This window comes from Anopheles maculipalpis, chromosome X (genome assembly GCF_943734695.1).
Source record: "Anopheles maculipalpis chromosome X, idAnoMacuDA_375_x, whole genome shotgun sequence".
Lineage (NCBI taxonomy): Eukaryota > Metazoa > Arthropoda > Insecta > Diptera > Culicidae > Anopheles > Anopheles maculipalpis.
The window spans coordinates 8,950,047-8,968,148 of record NC_064870.1 but is presented as its reverse complement, the minus strand read 5'-3'; the positions used below and the strand labels follow the sequence as shown (position 1 = coordinate 8,968,148).

The window sequence follows — 18,102 nt, the reverse complement described above, 5'->3', positions numbered from 1 at the left end:
AACAAAACTAACTGTCGCAAGGACTCGGGATTTACAAAGAAAAAAAAAAAGGCAGCACAATCATGTTTGATACTTGTGAAGCGTTCAAGGACATAAGCAATACAAAAGGTGCCATGGTATGGTTGTGCTCAACCGGTCAACCTACAGGATTAGGAACCTAGTATGCCCAAAGACGGGAAATTCCATTAGTATACTGCGCACAATCTTGCCGGACACAAGATACCGACTCTGGATGCTCTGAATTAAAAAAAAAATGTAACCAACGCAAGTCTTTACGCTAGCAAAAATAACCAACACGACGACTAAACCGAAGCACCGAATGGGATTTTCGTTTAACGTTTAAATTGCTTTAACCGAAGTACGGGCGTGTCTAATATATAATAAAAATGTAATGCCACCCACGAACAGGGTTTGCTTTGCTGTGGATTCCTTATATCATATAAATTAGCTTACACGATACCTTTTGTTCGGTAAAATAATTAAAGGCTTAAAAAGATAATGGATTGCATGATTTAATGTTTATTACTATAGTTAAGGGCGGCAGGGAGAGGGGCCATCGTCGGAGGACGTTAAGCCAAGAAGAAGAAGAAGACTAACTAAAATGTGAACCGATGTACCGGTGGATCCTCAGCACACTGCTACATCGGTCCAGACGGTGCGTATCCTTGCGAGGATGAATCGGCCTGATAAAACTGTTGATTACTGTTCATTTGATCTGACGAATCCTGTGTGCTGCTGTTTTCCAATAGTTCACCCTCGAGTATATCCTTGAACCTGGGGAATTGGAACGAAGAACATTCGATTCAGCAAAGCAAAAACGAAACCCGAAAATTGCAAAGCGCATCCCGCGCGAATACTTACCCATTTACCGTTTCTCCGTTGATAAAGTTAATAATATTCATCGCCGTCCCGTCGATCGTCGTCCCGTTCGACGAGTGGGACTGCGGATCGAGAAAGTTCATATAGTCTTCCTCCTTCAGATCGCCCAGCTTCTGCATGTTCTGCACCGACAGCTGATTCTCCTGCAGCAACCGATCGTACTCCTGGTAGATGTCCTTAAACTCACGCACCTCGTCCCGATTTTTGTTCATCAACTTTTTGTAGTAGTTGTGCAGCTGGTACACCGGACTACGGCCAATACTTTGATACATCCGCTCCACCATCATCAGCGTCGGTACTGGGCCAATTTCCTCGTCCTGTTCGGTGTAAGCCGTACGCAGGGCGCTCGTTAGCAACCGCATGTACTGATCCAACCCATCCACAATCATAATCAGTGCGGATTCGTTAATTTCCGAAAACCCTTCCATACACAGTAAACCGCACGCTGCCTTGCGCAGTGCCTGCAGGACGACGGGTTTTGAGATTTTGACAAAGTTCTTAGGATCACCCCGGGTGAAGGATGTTTCGTCCGGCAGCACGAACCAGAGCGGGCGTGTAATTTTCTCCATCCGCGTCAAATCGACCACATTGCTGGAGGGAAAGTGTACGGTGGGCATTAGCTGGCACGGGTTCAGTATGTAGTTGCAGCCGGACTTGGTTGAGTACGTGTCGATGAGTGTTTGGATCATTTCGGTCTGTTTCATCACCTCGACCGTTTGCGTGACGAGTGCATTTTTTAGCGGAACGCTAGAAATAAAAATTAGGGAGGACAAACAGATTAATACCCATTAAAGGGAAGATGGAAAACAAAACGACCGGGTATAGTTACCGCTTTTCTCTGGTGATGGTGTAGGGAAGCTTGATCTGCTGAAATTTATCCATCTTGCTCATCGTAAGCACGATATCGTTTGCTTCCAGCTCCTTCCGGGTATCGGAACCGTCCACCATCTTTCCCCAGTGGGAACGCTTCATTTTTATATTGGATGTTTCTGTTGCTCGAAGAAGGGAGATGTAAATTCCGTAGGTACTTGAACGGTGTCGTAATTCGGGACAAGAACCGGAAGATTCGACTCCCGAAAGGACAAAATTTTCAACACGTCTATGAAAGTTCAAATATGTTGTCACTTTCTGGTTCCAGAAATTGTCCTGTGCTGGCTTTCGATATCTTTCTTATTTTAATTTTAGTATTGGCCTCTTTCTCCCCCTATTTATACATTATTTAATACGCAACGCCAGCTGCCACTCCTTCCAGCACCGTTGGATCCGTCCGGAACCAGCGGAACCGTTGGAACCGTCTGGAAACGTTGGAACCGCCCGGAACCATCGAAGCCGTCTACGCTTTCGGACGGTTCCAAAAGTTCGGACGGTCAACATAAAAAAGGCATACTAGCCGACTACGCTTACGGATGATTCAGGCCGTTCTAACGGGTTCTGATGGTTCCGGACGATTGTGGATGGAACCGTCGATTCCATTTCCATGGAATCGGAACAGACAATTCCGACGGTATTTGAACGGTGTGTGTGTGCTTACATGGGACCGAATGACGCTTTGGCCCTTTTCACTTGTTTATGTTATTAAACTACATTTATTGACAAACTTCCGACCAGAAATCAGAAGAATCAAATCGCATCAAGCGCTCTCCACACACATGCAGTCGTCACTACTGTTTACGTACGTTCGTTGGACCAATCTGAATATGAATCGTATGTAGCGAACGATTATCAAAGAAATATGTTCTTAATGTAAAACTTTCACTCAAATTCACAAACTTTCTTCCATCAAAAAAGGAATGAAAAATACAATTTGCTTTGTTTCCAGTTCTAGCGCGCGACCGGCCTATTTCAGCTGTCAGTTTCGATTGACGGTTGCCGCTGTTGAATGCGAAACGTCAAACCAACCGTAAAACGTAAACAAACACGATGTTCTGCAGCGACGGAAGCACCAACGGAAACAATCCCCAATAAAATAATCCCTTTCTGGCGCGTTTTTAGATTAATCAGTAATGATGATTAGATTAAGTTAGCTTACCCGTACTTGTTTGTTAAAAATATGCTAACACTTGTTCAACGAAACAATAGCTAAAGCATGTGCAAGCCAACGACAAAAAGCATCTACGCCATACGGGTAATAGTGAAAAACCGCAAAAAGCTTCCATTTTTCGGTTAGCAACAGTTTCAGTTTTAAGAGGTCCGTATTATGTTATCAGTCTATTAGCTGACTTCAGTGGTTCGAGTCGTCGTCGTATCCGGATCCGGCAGTGGTGCTATTGTTCACTAAAACGTTTTTGCTAAGCAATCAACAATCCTCGCAATGGAGGAGAACACGGAATGTGATAGTTTGTGTAAGTAGACACACATTTTGCACTTGTATCAATGTAGCGTCCGGAATCTTCTCTGATTAAATTTTAGGTTAGCGTAAGGAAAAGAGCTCTTTTTTTAGGCGTATAAAGTCGCTTAGTGCCACGCAGCCGAGCAAAACCCCCTTAAAGCAAGTTGAGCATTTTGAGCAGCATCCACAAACACATGGATCGCTAGAAAACTAAGCTGTGAGGAAAAACGTTCTCTCGTTGCGAATTTTCGTTCTTGAAAGAGAGTTTTATCTAATCAATTTTTCACTCATTCACTTGCCCTAAGATACTTAGAGGTGAGGTTTGTGGTTTTGCGGTCGAGACACGACGTCGTCAACGAACGTAGAACTCTGAAATCACATGAAAAGTTCTACAATTGCCACGTGACTGCACACTGCCATCGACTGCATTGGTTTATGGTACATTTCCATAGCAAAATGGTAGAACAATATGCCTCCTAGAGAACGCCACTATAGTAATGGGTTCTCTGGAACGCAATCACAGTTCCGATTCGGTCCCGGAACGTGTGATTCCAGTTCCTCTTCCAAACCGTTGGAATCATCAGGAATTATCGGGAATCCTCGGAACCGTCCGGAACCGTCCGGAACCGTCCGAAATCTTCGAAACCAAGGATTCTGGAAAGAGTGGTTGAACCTACCTGACGGAACTGGTTCCGATGTTTTGTGGAAAGCTCCTCAACCAGTTCCACCTTTTTGCTATTTTTTACCCCATCTCTACGCCACTATAACACACTTTCGCCACATTCTTTTATCATTTCCTATTTTGCCTCTGTCAGCTCTCGCTCGCTTTACAGCGTTACTGATAAAATTGCACTTCTATCGTTGTTGTGTTAGAGAGAAGAAAAAAAAAGAAGGCAAATATCGCTTTGTCGACACAATACTGCACTTTGTGTCGAGTAGAAAAAAGGAAGAGAATTAACTGCAGGGACCATGTCTCTAGCTTGGCTACTGGTAGAACGTTTACGATAAAGCGATTTAGAAGCTTCACAATAAGTAGAATAACATCCAACCATGCTGCTCAACTAGGTCAACCACACGCACATTAGCAGCATCTGTTTTGTTATCAAATATCGTTCCAGACGGAATTCGCGCTAAACAGGGCAGGCAAGCAATCGTTCGCAATTATTCACCCGCAGTATGTCTTTCCGAACAGATCCGCAAATGTGCCAACCGATCCTGACGCTGCAAGCGCTGCTCGACTTTGACAAAGGGCCCCACCCGTGGAGGAATCTGGTCGAACCGATTGCACCCCGGTCCCGGTCCCGCCATCTAGGCGAACGGTACCAGGTGCTAGAGTTTGCCGACGAACCGGTCACGTACGTGGAGAACGAATCCCGGCCGCAGGTGTTGCTTTGTCACGACTTTAAGGGTAACTATCTGAACGACAAGTACATCAACGGTGTGAGGGGAGAGGAGCAATGGGTGGATTACCGGTTCTACAACTGGGCCGCGATCGACATCTTCTGCTACTTTAGCCACTACTTCGTTACGGTGCCGACGCTCCAGTGGCTAAACTGTGCCCATCGGAACGGCGTGAAGGTTATCGGTACGCTGATCGTGGAGCAGAAAAATGTATCCATGCTTCGGGACATACTGCAGTCGGAAGAGTTTATGGCGCGTGTCGTGGAAGCACTGGTAACGGTGTCCAAGGTGTGTCAGTTTCATGGCTGGCTGCTTAACATCGAGTGTGCGCTAGAATCGTCCAAAGTTGGGATGCTGCTCGACTTTGTCCAGCTGCTGACGGAACGCTGCCATGCGGAGATACCGGGCAGCTTGGTAATTTGGTACGATGCGATCGTAAAGAACGGGCGTGTTGACTGGCAGAACGAGCTGAACAGTGCGAACGATTCGTTCTTTCTGGCGTGCGATGGTATCTTCCTGAACTATGCCTGGAATCGGCAGAAGCTGGAGCGTACGGAAAACTATATCATGAACTACTGTCCCGATCGGCGGCTCGATGTGTACGTCGGAATCGATGTGTTTGGCCGCAGCCAAAAGGCCCAAATGGACACGAACGCACCACTCGAGCAGGTGATGAACTTTAAATTTTCTGTCGCACTCTTTGCACCCGGGTGGACCTTCGAATCCCTGGAAGAATCCTCCAAACGGGACCAGCTCGAACCGGACGACCGTAATGTACAGTTTCTGCAGATGAACGATCGCTTCTGGAACCGACTGTGGCGCCATCTGTACGTCCGCGGACCGATTCGGCTCCCGTTCTACAGCTCGTTCTGTCTTGGGTCGGGCAAGTTTTACAACCGACTCGGCAAAACGCAATCGGACGAGTGTTGGTTTAATCTGGCAAAGCAAAACTATCAACCCTCGATCCCGTACACACCACCGCTCGAGTACGAAACGCGCAACGATCCACTGTCCCACTGGACGCATCACTTTGACGGTGCCCTGGACGGTGGTTCGTGTCTGAAGCTGCGCAACGACGAACACGACAAGCGGCTGTTTGCGTGCGATTTCCCGCTAGCCGACGATTTGATCGTGTGCTACGCCCACCGGAGCACCAACTCGGCCACGGTCGATCTGGCACTGGTGCTGAAAGCGTACAATTCCAGGCGGCACGAGTGTTTGCGGATTGTGTGTGCCAATGAAGACTGTCACGTGGGCGATCGTAGCAATGAAATGCGCGCCATACCGCTGGACAAGGAGGCATCGCTGCAATTGCTCAAGTTGGGCGCTACCTCACAACTGCCATTAGCGGACACGATTAACGGGTGGGAAATCAGGTAAGGATGTAGCGGTTGTATGTAACAGGTGGATCGATAATTTATAGTCCTAACCATGATAAAAGGATTTTATTTTTTTGGCTAAATTCAATTTGTTTACTTAACTTAATTCGCCTTCGACAGCGAAGCAGTGCTTGATAGCGATCTGCTATCTTTTCGAAGCCATTTTTTAAATATAGTTTGCCTTTAGCCTTAAAATCCCCTGGCCAAATAGCCTCTGTCTCAACGATTACATTAGCATTGGGCCTTAATTTCTTTCCGGACAGCTCTCATTCCTGGTCTGCGAACAGGAAATAGTTTGTTTCCTCTTATATCGTCCAAAGTCACATATCGACACACAAATTTGGCTTCAAACCACCTGTTGTTGCTTGTCCAAATGTTCACGAATCATATGATCCACAGGTTGCTTAAATATCGACCGAGCTTTTGCTATCCCCATCAATGTTGTTTTACGGTTATCCAAAACCATTTTATCCATACACCAGGACTACAATTTATCTACTCACCTGTTAATATTTTAGCATTACTAACGGCTCGCTTTCCTACCCATACGCAGATACTACTATTTATCGGCCGAACAGCTACCACCGGGCATACGGATTGTAGATATCGGCATCAAGCTGCACAAGCAACCGGAAGCACGCTCTACCGATTATGCACTGCTCGGTGCTATACACCTGCAGGCCGGCATACCGACCCATCGTGATTATTTGTCCCAGCGTACCGTACTGTTTTTCGACCGTTCCGAGTGATGGAAAGTGACCTGCAGAATGCCACAACCTTTAGGCTACAGAATGCCACATTCTTTAGGATTGGCAATAAACGTAATCAAACGTAGCTTTCGCAACGGAATCAAATTGCAAACAAAATATCACCAAACAACGTGCTGCACGCAGTCGAACACCTTCAATCAAACCGAATTCATCAATCTCGTCCGGAGTCCAGATTCTGGACGGTATCCTCGTAGTATATGCAGGACTGACTTGCCAACCACGGATAAAATCAAGCCAAGATCCTTTGACGTTTTAGTAGTAAAGAATAAGTAGCATATTATGTGGTTCAAACGCCATAACTTCTCAATTTCCGATCGTTTTGGCCTTTAAAGTCTTTAGGGACTCACCAATTGCCCTTCGTCGCATACGGGACCAAACATTTTGTCTCTCGATGTGCGCTCGAGAGGCCCTCCAAGAGGCCTTGAGCGCCGGATGACGCTTCGTAAAAGAGTCCAAACTTCTTTCGGAGTTCAGCAATTTCCGAAAAGTTTTTGTTAAAATTTAAAAATTGGAACTTGTTTTTGATTCTTGCACAAGAACAGAGGCGGATCTTCCTATAAGCGGACTGAACCCACCTTAAAAAAGGCCTCCGAGCTGAAGCTCAAAACGAAAGGTTGTAAAAACTGGCGGATCACACGGATTCCGATCGCTGCCTCGAGCTATGTAACCCTCCCTGTAACCCTGTATTAAAGGCTAAATCTGCCGCAGATGGCGGGATTCAAAATACTCCAGCTTTCCTAAAATGCTTTTAATAAGTCGTGATTATTTGTTACTAACTCATTTTTCATTTGACGTGGCAATGTCCTGTAATATCAGTTAGAACCATGAGATCCTAGAGCCAAAATTGATTTCCAAGTGTCGTAATATGCTTATTATTTTCATCCTTCAATTTCAAGACCTATTTGCCTTTTTCTGATGTATTTGAGTTTGCCCAAAATTTTGGATGAAGCAGAATTGAAGCAAAATCACGCATGACGAAGGTTTGCTTTGATGGATTGTGAAATAACAGTCGAATTTTCGATAATCAATGCTTTCAATACAAATCTCAATATATTCTGGCGGGCCGCTGCTGCTAAAGCCTGCTCGCCAGTTTGACATACCTGGTCTAGATCTTCATCCATATTACGACACCAGCTCTGCTGATTTCTCGATGGCCCACGCCATGTCTTGCTTAAAACGCTCATAGATTGTGGTAATTTAATACCCATAGCCACAGAGCTGCAATGCACCGAACAAAACGTCTTGCTGATTGGGGGAAGGGTCTGCTTTAGCCATATTAACTCATCCGTCTACTGTATGCTGTTAATATCTTGCAGCTCCATCGCACACGTTTAATGATAGTATGGCATTCGGAGAGCGGTGAGCATATGAAGCAATGCGCTAGAAAAACTAAATGACCTGCACCCTCCCGATGATCGATACAACTCCCCCCACCCCCTCCCTCCCGGACAATCGTCGTCGTTCTCCCTGGCCAATTCAATGTCAACTGGATCGTGTGCTCTCACCATTGCTACCTTGCCTTTACGATTCAACATCCAAACAACCCAGAAGAATGCTAATTACTAATGATGGCCGCAAATTCCATTCCAACTGCCCAAGTGTGCCCTCAAGCGTCTTAAGGTTTCGGATTCAAATTACAATACCCTCCCGATACGTGTCGCGACGTATTTTCTGTAGATTTTTTTTCTGTTTCGGACGTAGGAACGCACAAAGCACAAAACGAGAGGAAACAGAAAATAGGTTTTGGCTATACGTGCGCATTCTTTGATGTTTTGGCGTGAGGATGAAAAATGACCACATACGGTTGGAATGTTGGAAACGATTGTTTTCAACCGAATCGCGAAAAGAAAAGCACGCAGGAGTTTGGTACACCCATACCGGAATGTGTCGGCTTTTAGGGTGTGTTTGTGTGCTTGAGGGGATTGCGTAAAGTATGAGAACGTCCAAGGGACCTGGTTGATGATCACATTCACCCGTGTACACGAGCCTAGCGGCACGCGTATAGCAAAGCATCCAAGGGCCAAATATGAAGCTTAGACTTTCACTTTCCATCCTTTATTTGGTGAAGTTGAGCAGGTCCGCGAGCAAACCAAACCGGAACGGCGATTCGCGCGCGGCGAATATAGATATCAGTGGTACGCAGTCTTTAGAGTCTGGAGATTCTGGAGAGTTCCGGAGGTTGTAGAACCTCTTGAGCATCAGCTTCGAAATAGGTGGTTGGGGATATATCTTAGGGATCTCTAAAGCCTTTTTAGCTACGCTCTCTGCAAAGAGTCCAGAAAACATCAACAAATCATCCGCGCTGTGTGTTCGTTGTGCAGTGTAGCAAAACCCTTTCGAAGACGTAATCTACGTCGCTTACAAACTTTGCTCTGTTGCGCACAAGATCGTCTACACACGAACACACAGCCTCCAAGGCATGCAGCAGCAGCGATTACGGCATTATGTGATAGGCGAGGATGCAGACGGATACATAACAAAAACGCAAGGCACCTCCCCGCCATCACTCTTCTACATCTTCCGCTAACCTAATCTCACAACCGTCCATCCACCAGGCCGAGAGTTACGAAGGCCGCTCCAAGTCTATTGCCTGCCTTTTTGCAGCTTCCGAAGCTTCTCTTCTCATACTCTTTTCTAAACCTGCATCAACGCAGTGTGATGGTGCAGTGAGTACCAGTGAGCGGGAAGTAGCGTGGCAGCATGTGTGGAACTTTCTTTCTCCATATCGTTCCAAACCGTTCGTGATTGGAGTCGTCTTGGGTTCGTTCCAACAATCCGACGCCTCATTATGGCGTTGTTCCGGATTCCGTTTCCTGTTGGCAAAAGAGCAAACCACGAGTGAGAGAGAGAGAGAGAGAGAGAGTGGGATGTGTGCTTGTTGAATATGGTAAAGCTATTGGCTAGTAAACTACAATGCGTCCACCTTCTCGGCGGACGTTAATGCAAATGAAGCACGTGAAAACTGTCACTCGGAAGTCACCTTTCAGTCATATGAGGAGGACCTGGATATGTCCAGCCAAAACAGCTGACCGAGTCACTGGCCGTTCTTTTTATTTTCATTGCTAGCCAAACAAAGCACAGAAACGGCACTCCAGAAACAGAAAGCAAAAGCGAAATCGCCACCAAATTCGCCACAAGCTCGTTACCACTTTCTCCCGTTTTGCTTTTGGTGGTGGAAAGTATCGCGGACTGCAGGTGACCGCGCGGGCAGTTCTGTGTGTGTCTTTCGTTTTGTGTCGTCCTACAGGGTTTACCAGATGGATGAAGAAGAAATTCGAATGGAAAGGAAAAAAAAATGAGTTTGACACTTTTGATTGAACAGGTGAACAGAGGGTCATCCCCAGCTTAGAAGAGACTAAGCTGCACCTTCTGCTTCTTGATGGTTTAACTTGATGGTACCAAAATACGAGCAGAACTCCTCTACGACCTCAAGATCGTCACCGTCTCAACTGATACTCTGCGTCCGAGTTGGGCTCTATCCCGGTCACTACCTCCGGTAAGCACGTATTCTATCTTGGTCGCATTGATCCTTAATTCAATTCTTTTGGTTTCGGGTCTCAGTTGGGTTGTACGTCCGATGATGTCAATGTTGTTAGCACAGTCCAACCTGTCGCCCTTTTTGAACACCGGCTGTATGACACCCAGTTTCCAAATTCTAACAATCAACCAATGCATGACGGCGGCAAGCCTCTCCCCGGACCCATCTTGAACAGTTCGGCCACGAGCCAATAAAAATCAACAAACAGTTACAAAAATTTTGAATAATGCTCAAACCTAAATCAGAAATCTAGAAGATCTGCATCTGAATATGACATTTTGTGCTATTAAAGGGAACCACCCGTAATGTGTTTTGCTTCCCGAACATTACCCCCCAACCCCCCCCCCCCCCCCCCCCCTCTATCGTTTTTATCCGTCCCAACACAGTTGCATATTTAACCCTGTAAACCCCTGTTACATGCTGGTGTGTTTTATCGCTTCATTCGCATTGCGTCGCTGCCTGCTTCCGTTCCGATTCCGTTCGAGCGCCGTATCGGGACGGACGTTCACTATCGCTCGTGCTGCAAGGAAGTGCATCTTGAAACCACCACCATCACCGCATTCGGTCGAAAGTTTGCGCTCTCCACAACCACACAAAAGGAAGTGAATGCACCGGACGGGTCGCGCACTCGAGCGATAACAATCGCATTGGTTGACCCGTCGGGTATATGGGAGCGTACGAGTCATTTCTCTCTGGTCGATCATGCACGCCTGCAAAGTGGAAAGAATGCGTCTTACTTCACTGGTTTACCTCATCCGCGCGAAAGATGCACATGACCTTTCCCAAGGTGACAAGGTTCGTGTGGGTTTGCTGGTTCCCGGTTTTACGAACAAAAAAAAAGCCCTTTTATGTAACTAAACCGGGTCAAAGGTAAACGTTGGGCGCTAGAAGCTACACATGGAGAAACAGAAGCACAAAAAAACCTTGGTTCGTTCGTTTGCACCACCAGAAGTGGCTCTTGCTCAAGGTCTCGCCCGTAAGAAGACAAACCCCAAGGGAGCGTGTGAAGAAGATGCTTTTGTTCTAGCTTCCACCGAGTTGCCAGTTGAGCTAATCCGTTTTTTTTTTACATTCTTCCACTTTTTGGACGCTAATTAACATACCTTGACGTACAACCTCCCCCCACCCTACACCATCTCGGATGGCTCGCGAGAACAGCTCTTCGAACGAAGGCGCTCTAATTACAGCTCGCCACCCTCTTCGCTTGTGCGTTCCGTGATGCAGCCAACATACCGCCAGATGAACTAGTTCCCTTCTCAGCTTCCCCATCACTAGATCTCACACGTATGCCCCCGTCGTACACACGCAGCAACGTGCGAACTTTCTGTGCGGAAGTTTAAATCCGCATTAAATCGAAAAGGGAAAATTGAGAGACGGAGAGAGAAACAAAATGGGAAGAAAATCCGCCAACACTCAGTCACGCAAGCATATTCTGGTGACGCGATCATACGCGATCGGACGGGCACGACACGCATCTTCGGTGCTGTTACAATGTTACGTGCGTTCAACTGCTGTACCGGATTCAGTCAGTCACCAACGTCGGTTTTTTTTTTGTTGTTGCGCCCATCCTCCCATCAACCCATCTCACAATCTTCTCTGGTTGTCACTGGTTATTTCATCGCCATTCGCCAGAAGGTTCGTCGCTCGTACGTGTACCAAGTCTTTCGATTTTGAGCGTCGCGACGGTGCACGTGTGTGTGTGTGTGTGTTTGAAGCATAAGTTAAAAGGGTTTCGTAGCGACAGTACAGTACTTGGCACATTTTCTACATCACGCAGAGCCCTCTCCCCTCTTCTACCGCTCCACCCTCCCCCCTCAACAACCTTCTTTTCCCGCGCCTTAAACGGTAAATGGATTCGGTGAAAGAAATAAAAGTAACACACATGTGAGCAGCGCACACGCATTAGATATGGGTGCTTTTGGTGTGTGTTCCTGGTTAGCACCAACGAATGCACAGAATAGGTGGCTTTGGATTGGCATTGCGTTTAACAAAAGCATCAATTGGGCCCTCGTGCCCAATCCGTGCCTTCCCTTCCCCATTGAAAAACGTTCACCTCCCCGCCAAAATAATGACCAAGCGGATGCGTTGGTTCAATATGGCTGTGACTGCAATTTCTTCCACCGGACCATTTGCACTTCAACCACTCTCGAACGCTTAAAATTTCGTACCCGTTAGGGCGCTCGCTAATATTTCGATAACACTCAGCCCGATAAACACGGCGTCAGCAGTGCAGCGTACCTAATCCAGTTGAAGTGTTCCCCCCATGCTCATCCGTAGCAACAACAGGCAGTCTGAGGGGAGAGAAGCATCTTGCCGGCCTTAGCCCGATGATGATCGTTATGCTGAAGCATTCGAAATGCCCTTCATCATACGAACGATCCGAAACGGTGCGAAGCGCGATCGAATGTGTGAATTAAATCGTTTGCTTTTTGGAAACCCGGTTGTCTCGTACCACTCGTGCCGCTGTGTAAATGTGTGAGATTTATAGTTTTCAGATGAAGTCGGGTTGGGAACGTTACCCTACAAATCTCCCAAATCGAGACACGAGAGGAAGAAAAAATCACAAAAGGGGTTCGCGTCGTTTGCCACGATGAAGTCTTTTGTTTTTACGGAGGTTGCTGTTTTATCAGTATAATATGAAAACAGCTTTTTCTTTTGAGAAAAGTTTTTAAAATAACGAAGAAACGCTTGCGGTGTCTGTCTGTGTGTTCAATAATTACTCCAAGGTTTAGTTCTTAAGAACAAGAACAAAATTTAAATTAAAAGAAATGCTGAGAATTTAAAAAATAACCAATGGTTCGTCGCCAAGACGGTTGAAGTCTTTTGTTTTTGTGCAACTGTCGAAATCGTTTAAAAACAATACATTGTATTTGATTCATGAATTGATTGATTGGGTTAATCGAACCCAATATTGGTGAAAAAAAACGAGGATAATAGCCAATATCAAGGAACAAGAGAATGGCAAGCGATGAACCCTGTGTGGATTTTTAATAGAGCATAAGACCCATGTCAACCTCAATGAACACAGTTAGTACGAGAGAACAAGAATTTGAGTTAGCAAAAAAAAATCGAAAATGTTCGTCGCTTTTCAGGTGAAGTCGTTTTTTTTCCCAACTGTTTTTTGAGCTCAAAAGCGAATGCATTTAAATTAACGATTGAGTTGATTGATCACATTGATTGGTCAATAAAGAGACGAGGATAATAATGGCAAGCTTAATTAAGTGAAGAAATTCGAAAGGTTCGTCGCTTACCAGTTTGTGTCTTTTGTTTTTCTAACCGTTTTATAAGAGCTAAAACAATATTTTTGGCGAGTGCACAAACGAAAGCACGCAACTGATTTGTATCCGCTAACTGTAGCTAAATAAAATATCAACAACAAAACTATTCAACTCAATCTAGCCGCTTGCAAGGTCGCCTCACTGTGTTGTGGTGCACTGCCTAGGCAATGCAAGCAAGCACTAAAACGGGATTGCAACAGATTGTCTTCGTACTCCAGCCAGGGTGCAATTCCAACCCCCACCAACATCCACCACCGAGCAAATATCAAGATGAAACCGAGAGAAACCCATCATCTTTGCAGGCTCCAGACGAGCAAGCAGGCAGACGACCGTGCTGGTAGCGAGGCGGGCGAAGGAAACGCTGCTCGAAGGAAGGGGTGCAAACCTGCAAACCACCACGAAGCGCGCACCCCTTACTAACCTTCAGCCGGCACTAAGCCACAGAGTGCACTCCCTCCCAGCTCCCCTTCCGTGTGCGCTGTGTGTATACGCGACGAACGCTGCGCGCTTTTCTCTCTTTGCGAAGGGGGGGGGGGGGGGGGGGGAGGCAAACCAACACAACATCGTGCGCCCGGTTTTGTGAGGTGGCCCGGAAAAAAACGGACCGAGCGCGGTATTAGTTTCCAGCAAGCCGCGCTACGAAACGGTCGCAGGCAGTTTTGGGTCGCCCGAAAGAAACGCAAACGAAACCGTGCGTGGTTTCGCCTGCAAAGGAAAACAAACAAGTGTTGTGTTGCCAGTTTTGGATGCTTTCGATCGATTGTTGCCGAAGGTGAGGAGCGTTTTTTTTTCTTCTTTCCCATACGAGTGAGATGCGATTTTCGATTCGTGCATCAACTGTTCGGCTTGACAGGCGCACCCGGAAGTGCATCGTTTGGTGTTGGTAAGGGCTCCTGGATCTGGGTTTTGCGCATCATTTTAGAAAATGTGTTTCCTCTCACGAGTGTACAATTCAGACGTCCGTGTGTATGAGTGTTTTGACGATCTCGTGTGTGTGTTTTTTGAGCTTGATCCTTCTTATTTGTCGATCTCCCTGCCGTGTGTATGAATTTAGCCTAAGGCTATGCGCGAAAGCGAAAGGGAACGGGAACGACTTGTGTGTGTGTGGGATTGTGTGCGTGTATGTGATTTCAGTATTAGCGACGAACTGCGAAATAACAATCTTCGAATCAAGCGAAGCAAGTGCGTGTTTAGTGGAGTGTTGTTTTTTTTTTAATTCGCGGAATTGAAAAACAAATAATCAAACGTGCGCGCGTGTGTGCTTTTGGGAAAAATAAATCCGAAAAAAGCATCCAATATTGGAGTATTAGATTCGAGCAGAAACACCTGCTAATGTGCAAAGTTTCTCCCATTCTTTTTTTTATTCCCTTCCTTTGACATGGGATCGTAGAGATTTCAAAAGATTTAGATAACCGCCAAAGCGACGAACCCTTGAATCTCTTGACCGTCGCAAAAGGTCACAGGAAGCGCATAATTTATTGGACCTATTGTTTTCGGTGTTATTTTGTGTGCCACCCCACCCCTCCCCTCTCTCACCCATTGACGTCTCCTCATCAATCCCCTAACCTGCCTGGGAAAGGGAAGGCGCTCACACTTCCGCAAAGGAAAGCTCGTTAATACTCGTTTTTTTTTTTTTTTGGCGGAACCTTCGTGTTTTTTGGAAAACTCCAATAAAACCTGATCAAACCTCCCTCGAGAAGGGGGAGGCCTTGTTGAATTTCTCCCGCTGATTGGAGCAACTGTTTATTACCATAGTTTCTCTTTCAAAGATCATCTCCTTCTCGCTCTCTCTCTCTCTCTCTCTCTCTCTCTCTCTCTCACACACACATCCGAGTTTTCCACCTCAAAACCCTTCGCCGTCATACTGTGATCGTTAATTTTCCGAGGGTAGCGCGCCTGTCGGACGGCTTCCGGTAAATGGCGTCCAATTTTTGGACGCAACAACCCCTTTCCAGCATCCCAGACTGCAATTGCAATTTGTGCCTTTCCTCGCCATGAATGCTCGAAATTTTATGGCATTTTCCGTTCCGTCATTTTCCAGGGGTTGTGGGGGGGGCTGTTCGGTGACGAAGAGGGGAAGGTGGTGGTGGATCAGTGAGAGTATGCGAAAATTTGCGGTACCGAAATATTGGGCGCCGATAATAATGACATCTCCATAAAAAACCACCTTCCATCAAACTGGCATCGTATTCAGCAAACAAACATAACCGGACATCATTGTCTACCAATCAAAATCAAAATACCACGCATCTCAACCTGAAATGCATGCAATTGGAGCTTCAAAGTGCAGCGGAGAAAACCAAACTTCAGCAGTGATTGAATTTCGTTTTCTTTTCCGTCTTTTTTTTTCTCAACAACGCAGCACAATATCGACATTCAGGCCAGATTCAGGCGATTAAATAAAAAATAAATTTCATAAAGTTGGAGTTTTTTTAACGGTAAGTACTTTTAAATATACATTAATATCAAAAGTAAAAATCAGAATGAACTAGTGATTAAAATGGATGAACCAGGATTGAATTTATGTTTGTCACAAGACAAGTGTCTGCATGTTTAAAAGAAATGCGCTGTTCGAGATAACAACGTTTTAGACAATTTTGTCGAAGTCTTTGACAATTATCTCGAAAATTGTTTTAAACAAGTGGACGCTTGTTGTTGTGTCCTGAACAACGTTGGCGTCTCAATCTTTTGAGTATATATTTTATTGCTGCTAAACTTTCTGCTTATTTAAGCTAGTTTAATAGTATTACTGACCGGTCCTGTGTGCAGGGAAAAGGCTTTTCCTACTTGCACGCCGTTTTGTGCAATTCGATCGATTGGTTTTCGCTTTCGTTTCGATTACGAACGAACGAAAAAAAAAAACAACAAGAGACTGGGAGGACAACCGGACGAAGAAAGAAGAACCGAAAAGAAGCAAAAAGAAGTCAAAACAAACCGCATAAAATAAATACAACTTTCGCCCGTTCGTTATTTGCTATCACATACACACTTCACCTTTTTTTTATTTATTTCCTTCAATCTCTTACTTGCTTTATCGTTCTCTCTCTCTCGCTCTCTTTTACCATCCTGTTCCATTACTTATCTATCGATCGTTCGCATCTTTTTTTTCTTCCTCCGGTGCAGAAGCGTCTTAAATTGAAAGCGATTCGAAGAAAGTTGTGGTCCACCTCGGCCGCCGAATCGTAAATCTTCTCAATATCTCCCCCTCAAAACCTCCATCCTCTCCTGCTCCCTTGACACATCTGTTTGGTCCAGTGGCCACTATATTGTCACTCCACAAATTCCAGCACTTCTATCTCTCTCTCTCGTTCCCTCTCGCCGCACGTCTTTAATATCGATCGTTATCCCCGATCGATCGTTGGGGTTCGTCGTCTGCTTCATTTTGTTGCAAAAATTCATTTCCCGCGCAAGGTGACTTGAACCGTCGATAAACGTCCGATTAAGAATGGAATTGCGTTTAGGATATCGCCATAAAACCTCCCCCAAAACAATACCTCTTAAGGTTGATCAGTTTTTAACAAAAAAAAATGTTACACTCTCAGCGATGGTGTGTGGTAACACCGCTATCTACATTCGTTGAAAATGAAAGTGAGCTTTTTTTTGTGTTCATTATTGTAAAACGTGTGTGTATGTGGATTTTTGGCGTTCATTCTCCTTTGCCTTTTTACATAAAATCGTACCGCAACTCCCTTTTTCCCGGGTGGGCCCAACCCTCCCCATTGGAGAGGTCACACTTGCTTGAATGTTTGGGTCGCCAGGCCCACACCGCAGTGAGGGTATGTAGGGTGGATAAAAGCAATTCGTGAACCGACGAAAAAGCAACAACGGCCAACAAGCGTGAACCGGTTATCGCAATCGTGCTGCGGTCAACCGTCACCGACGGCCGACGTCTTTTACGTAAAATAGCAATCGCGGCGTGTGGCTTTGTAATAAAATGGAAAGGAATTAAATAATAATACCGCCAGCACGCACTCAACCGGTGGGGAGCGGCCCGGCTATGGGAAGGCAAGCCCAATTTGACTGTACCGTGGTATGGATTTTTTGGTTTTGGGCGGTATGGGATCGTTCGCGCTAGCCGAGTGTCCATGGTTCTCTGACTTCGACCCGGAGCAGGTGTAATCTGACAAGCGATACGCTTGGTAGCAGGTTCGATTGGAGACCACTAGAACGAAATATATTCCAACTTTATCGTAATGGTTGCAAACTAGGCGCTGGGCTAATGCTAAAATAGGAGAATCGATCCAAAATGTCCGATCGACTGAAGTCATAGTTTTCGTTGGAAAGCTTTAAATTAGTGATGATAGTAAAAGCTTCATCCTAGAGCTCTCCGAATTCAGCAGTCCTGCCGGGTCGAAGACAACCGCCGCTATCAGCTTTCTTACAGGACTGTCCTGGATCTTCAATAATGAGAGTCCTTAGGTTCTCTAGTACTAAAGTTTTTCAACATTGAAACATTTCAAAACTAATATTCGCTAGAATTAAGGTCTCCCGTACTGAGGTTCTCTCATGCTGAGGTTTTCCAACACTG

At 45.7% G+C, this 18,102-nt stretch overlaps 4 protein-coding genes across 6 annotated transcripts in view; 1 reads left to right on the top strand and 3 right to left on the bottom strand.

Annotated features, from left to right (window-relative positions):
* LOC126563177 (synaptic vesicle glycoprotein 2B) overlaps positions 1–11,051 on the bottom strand; it is a 383,950-nt gene extending 372,899 nt beyond the window's left edge. Inside the window, exons 1-2 of the mRNA XM_050219804.1 lie at positions 11,047–11,051; positions 9,905–9,921 (exon numbers count right to left, since the gene is read on the bottom strand). Of these exons, the coding sequence (XP_050075761.1) occupies positions 9,905–9,921; positions 11,047–11,051 (22 nt within the window). The remainder of the gene's footprint in view (positions 1–9,904; positions 9,922–11,046) is intronic.
* Positions 1–18,102, bottom strand: part of LOC126568426 (potassium voltage-gated channel protein Shaker) — a 416,918-nt gene that overhangs the window by 179,027 nt on the left and 219,789 nt on the right. The gene's annotated exons all lie outside the window — the stretch shown is intronic.
* LOC126558946 (uncharacterized) lies at positions 603–1,861 on the bottom strand. The gene is made up of 3 exons (XM_050215041.1): positions 1,709–1,861; positions 862–1,626; positions 603–774 (listed from the first exon to the last, which is right to left on the bottom strand). Exons 1-3 carry the CDS (start codon positions 1,849–1,851, stop codon positions 639–641), a joined length of 1,044 nt encoding a protein of 347 aa, XP_050070998.1. The 5' UTR covers positions 1,852–1,861; the 3' UTR covers positions 603–638.
* LOC126556621 (cytosolic endo-beta-N-acetylglucosaminidase) lies at positions 3,191–6,748 on the top strand. The gene is made up of 3 exons (XM_050211988.1): positions 3,191–3,221; positions 4,401–5,985; positions 6,542–6,748. The coding sequence occupies exons 1-3, from the start codon at positions 3,191–3,193 to the stop codon at positions 6,735–6,737; spliced, it is 1,812 nt and encodes a 603-aa protein (XP_050067945.1). The 3' UTR covers positions 6,738–6,748.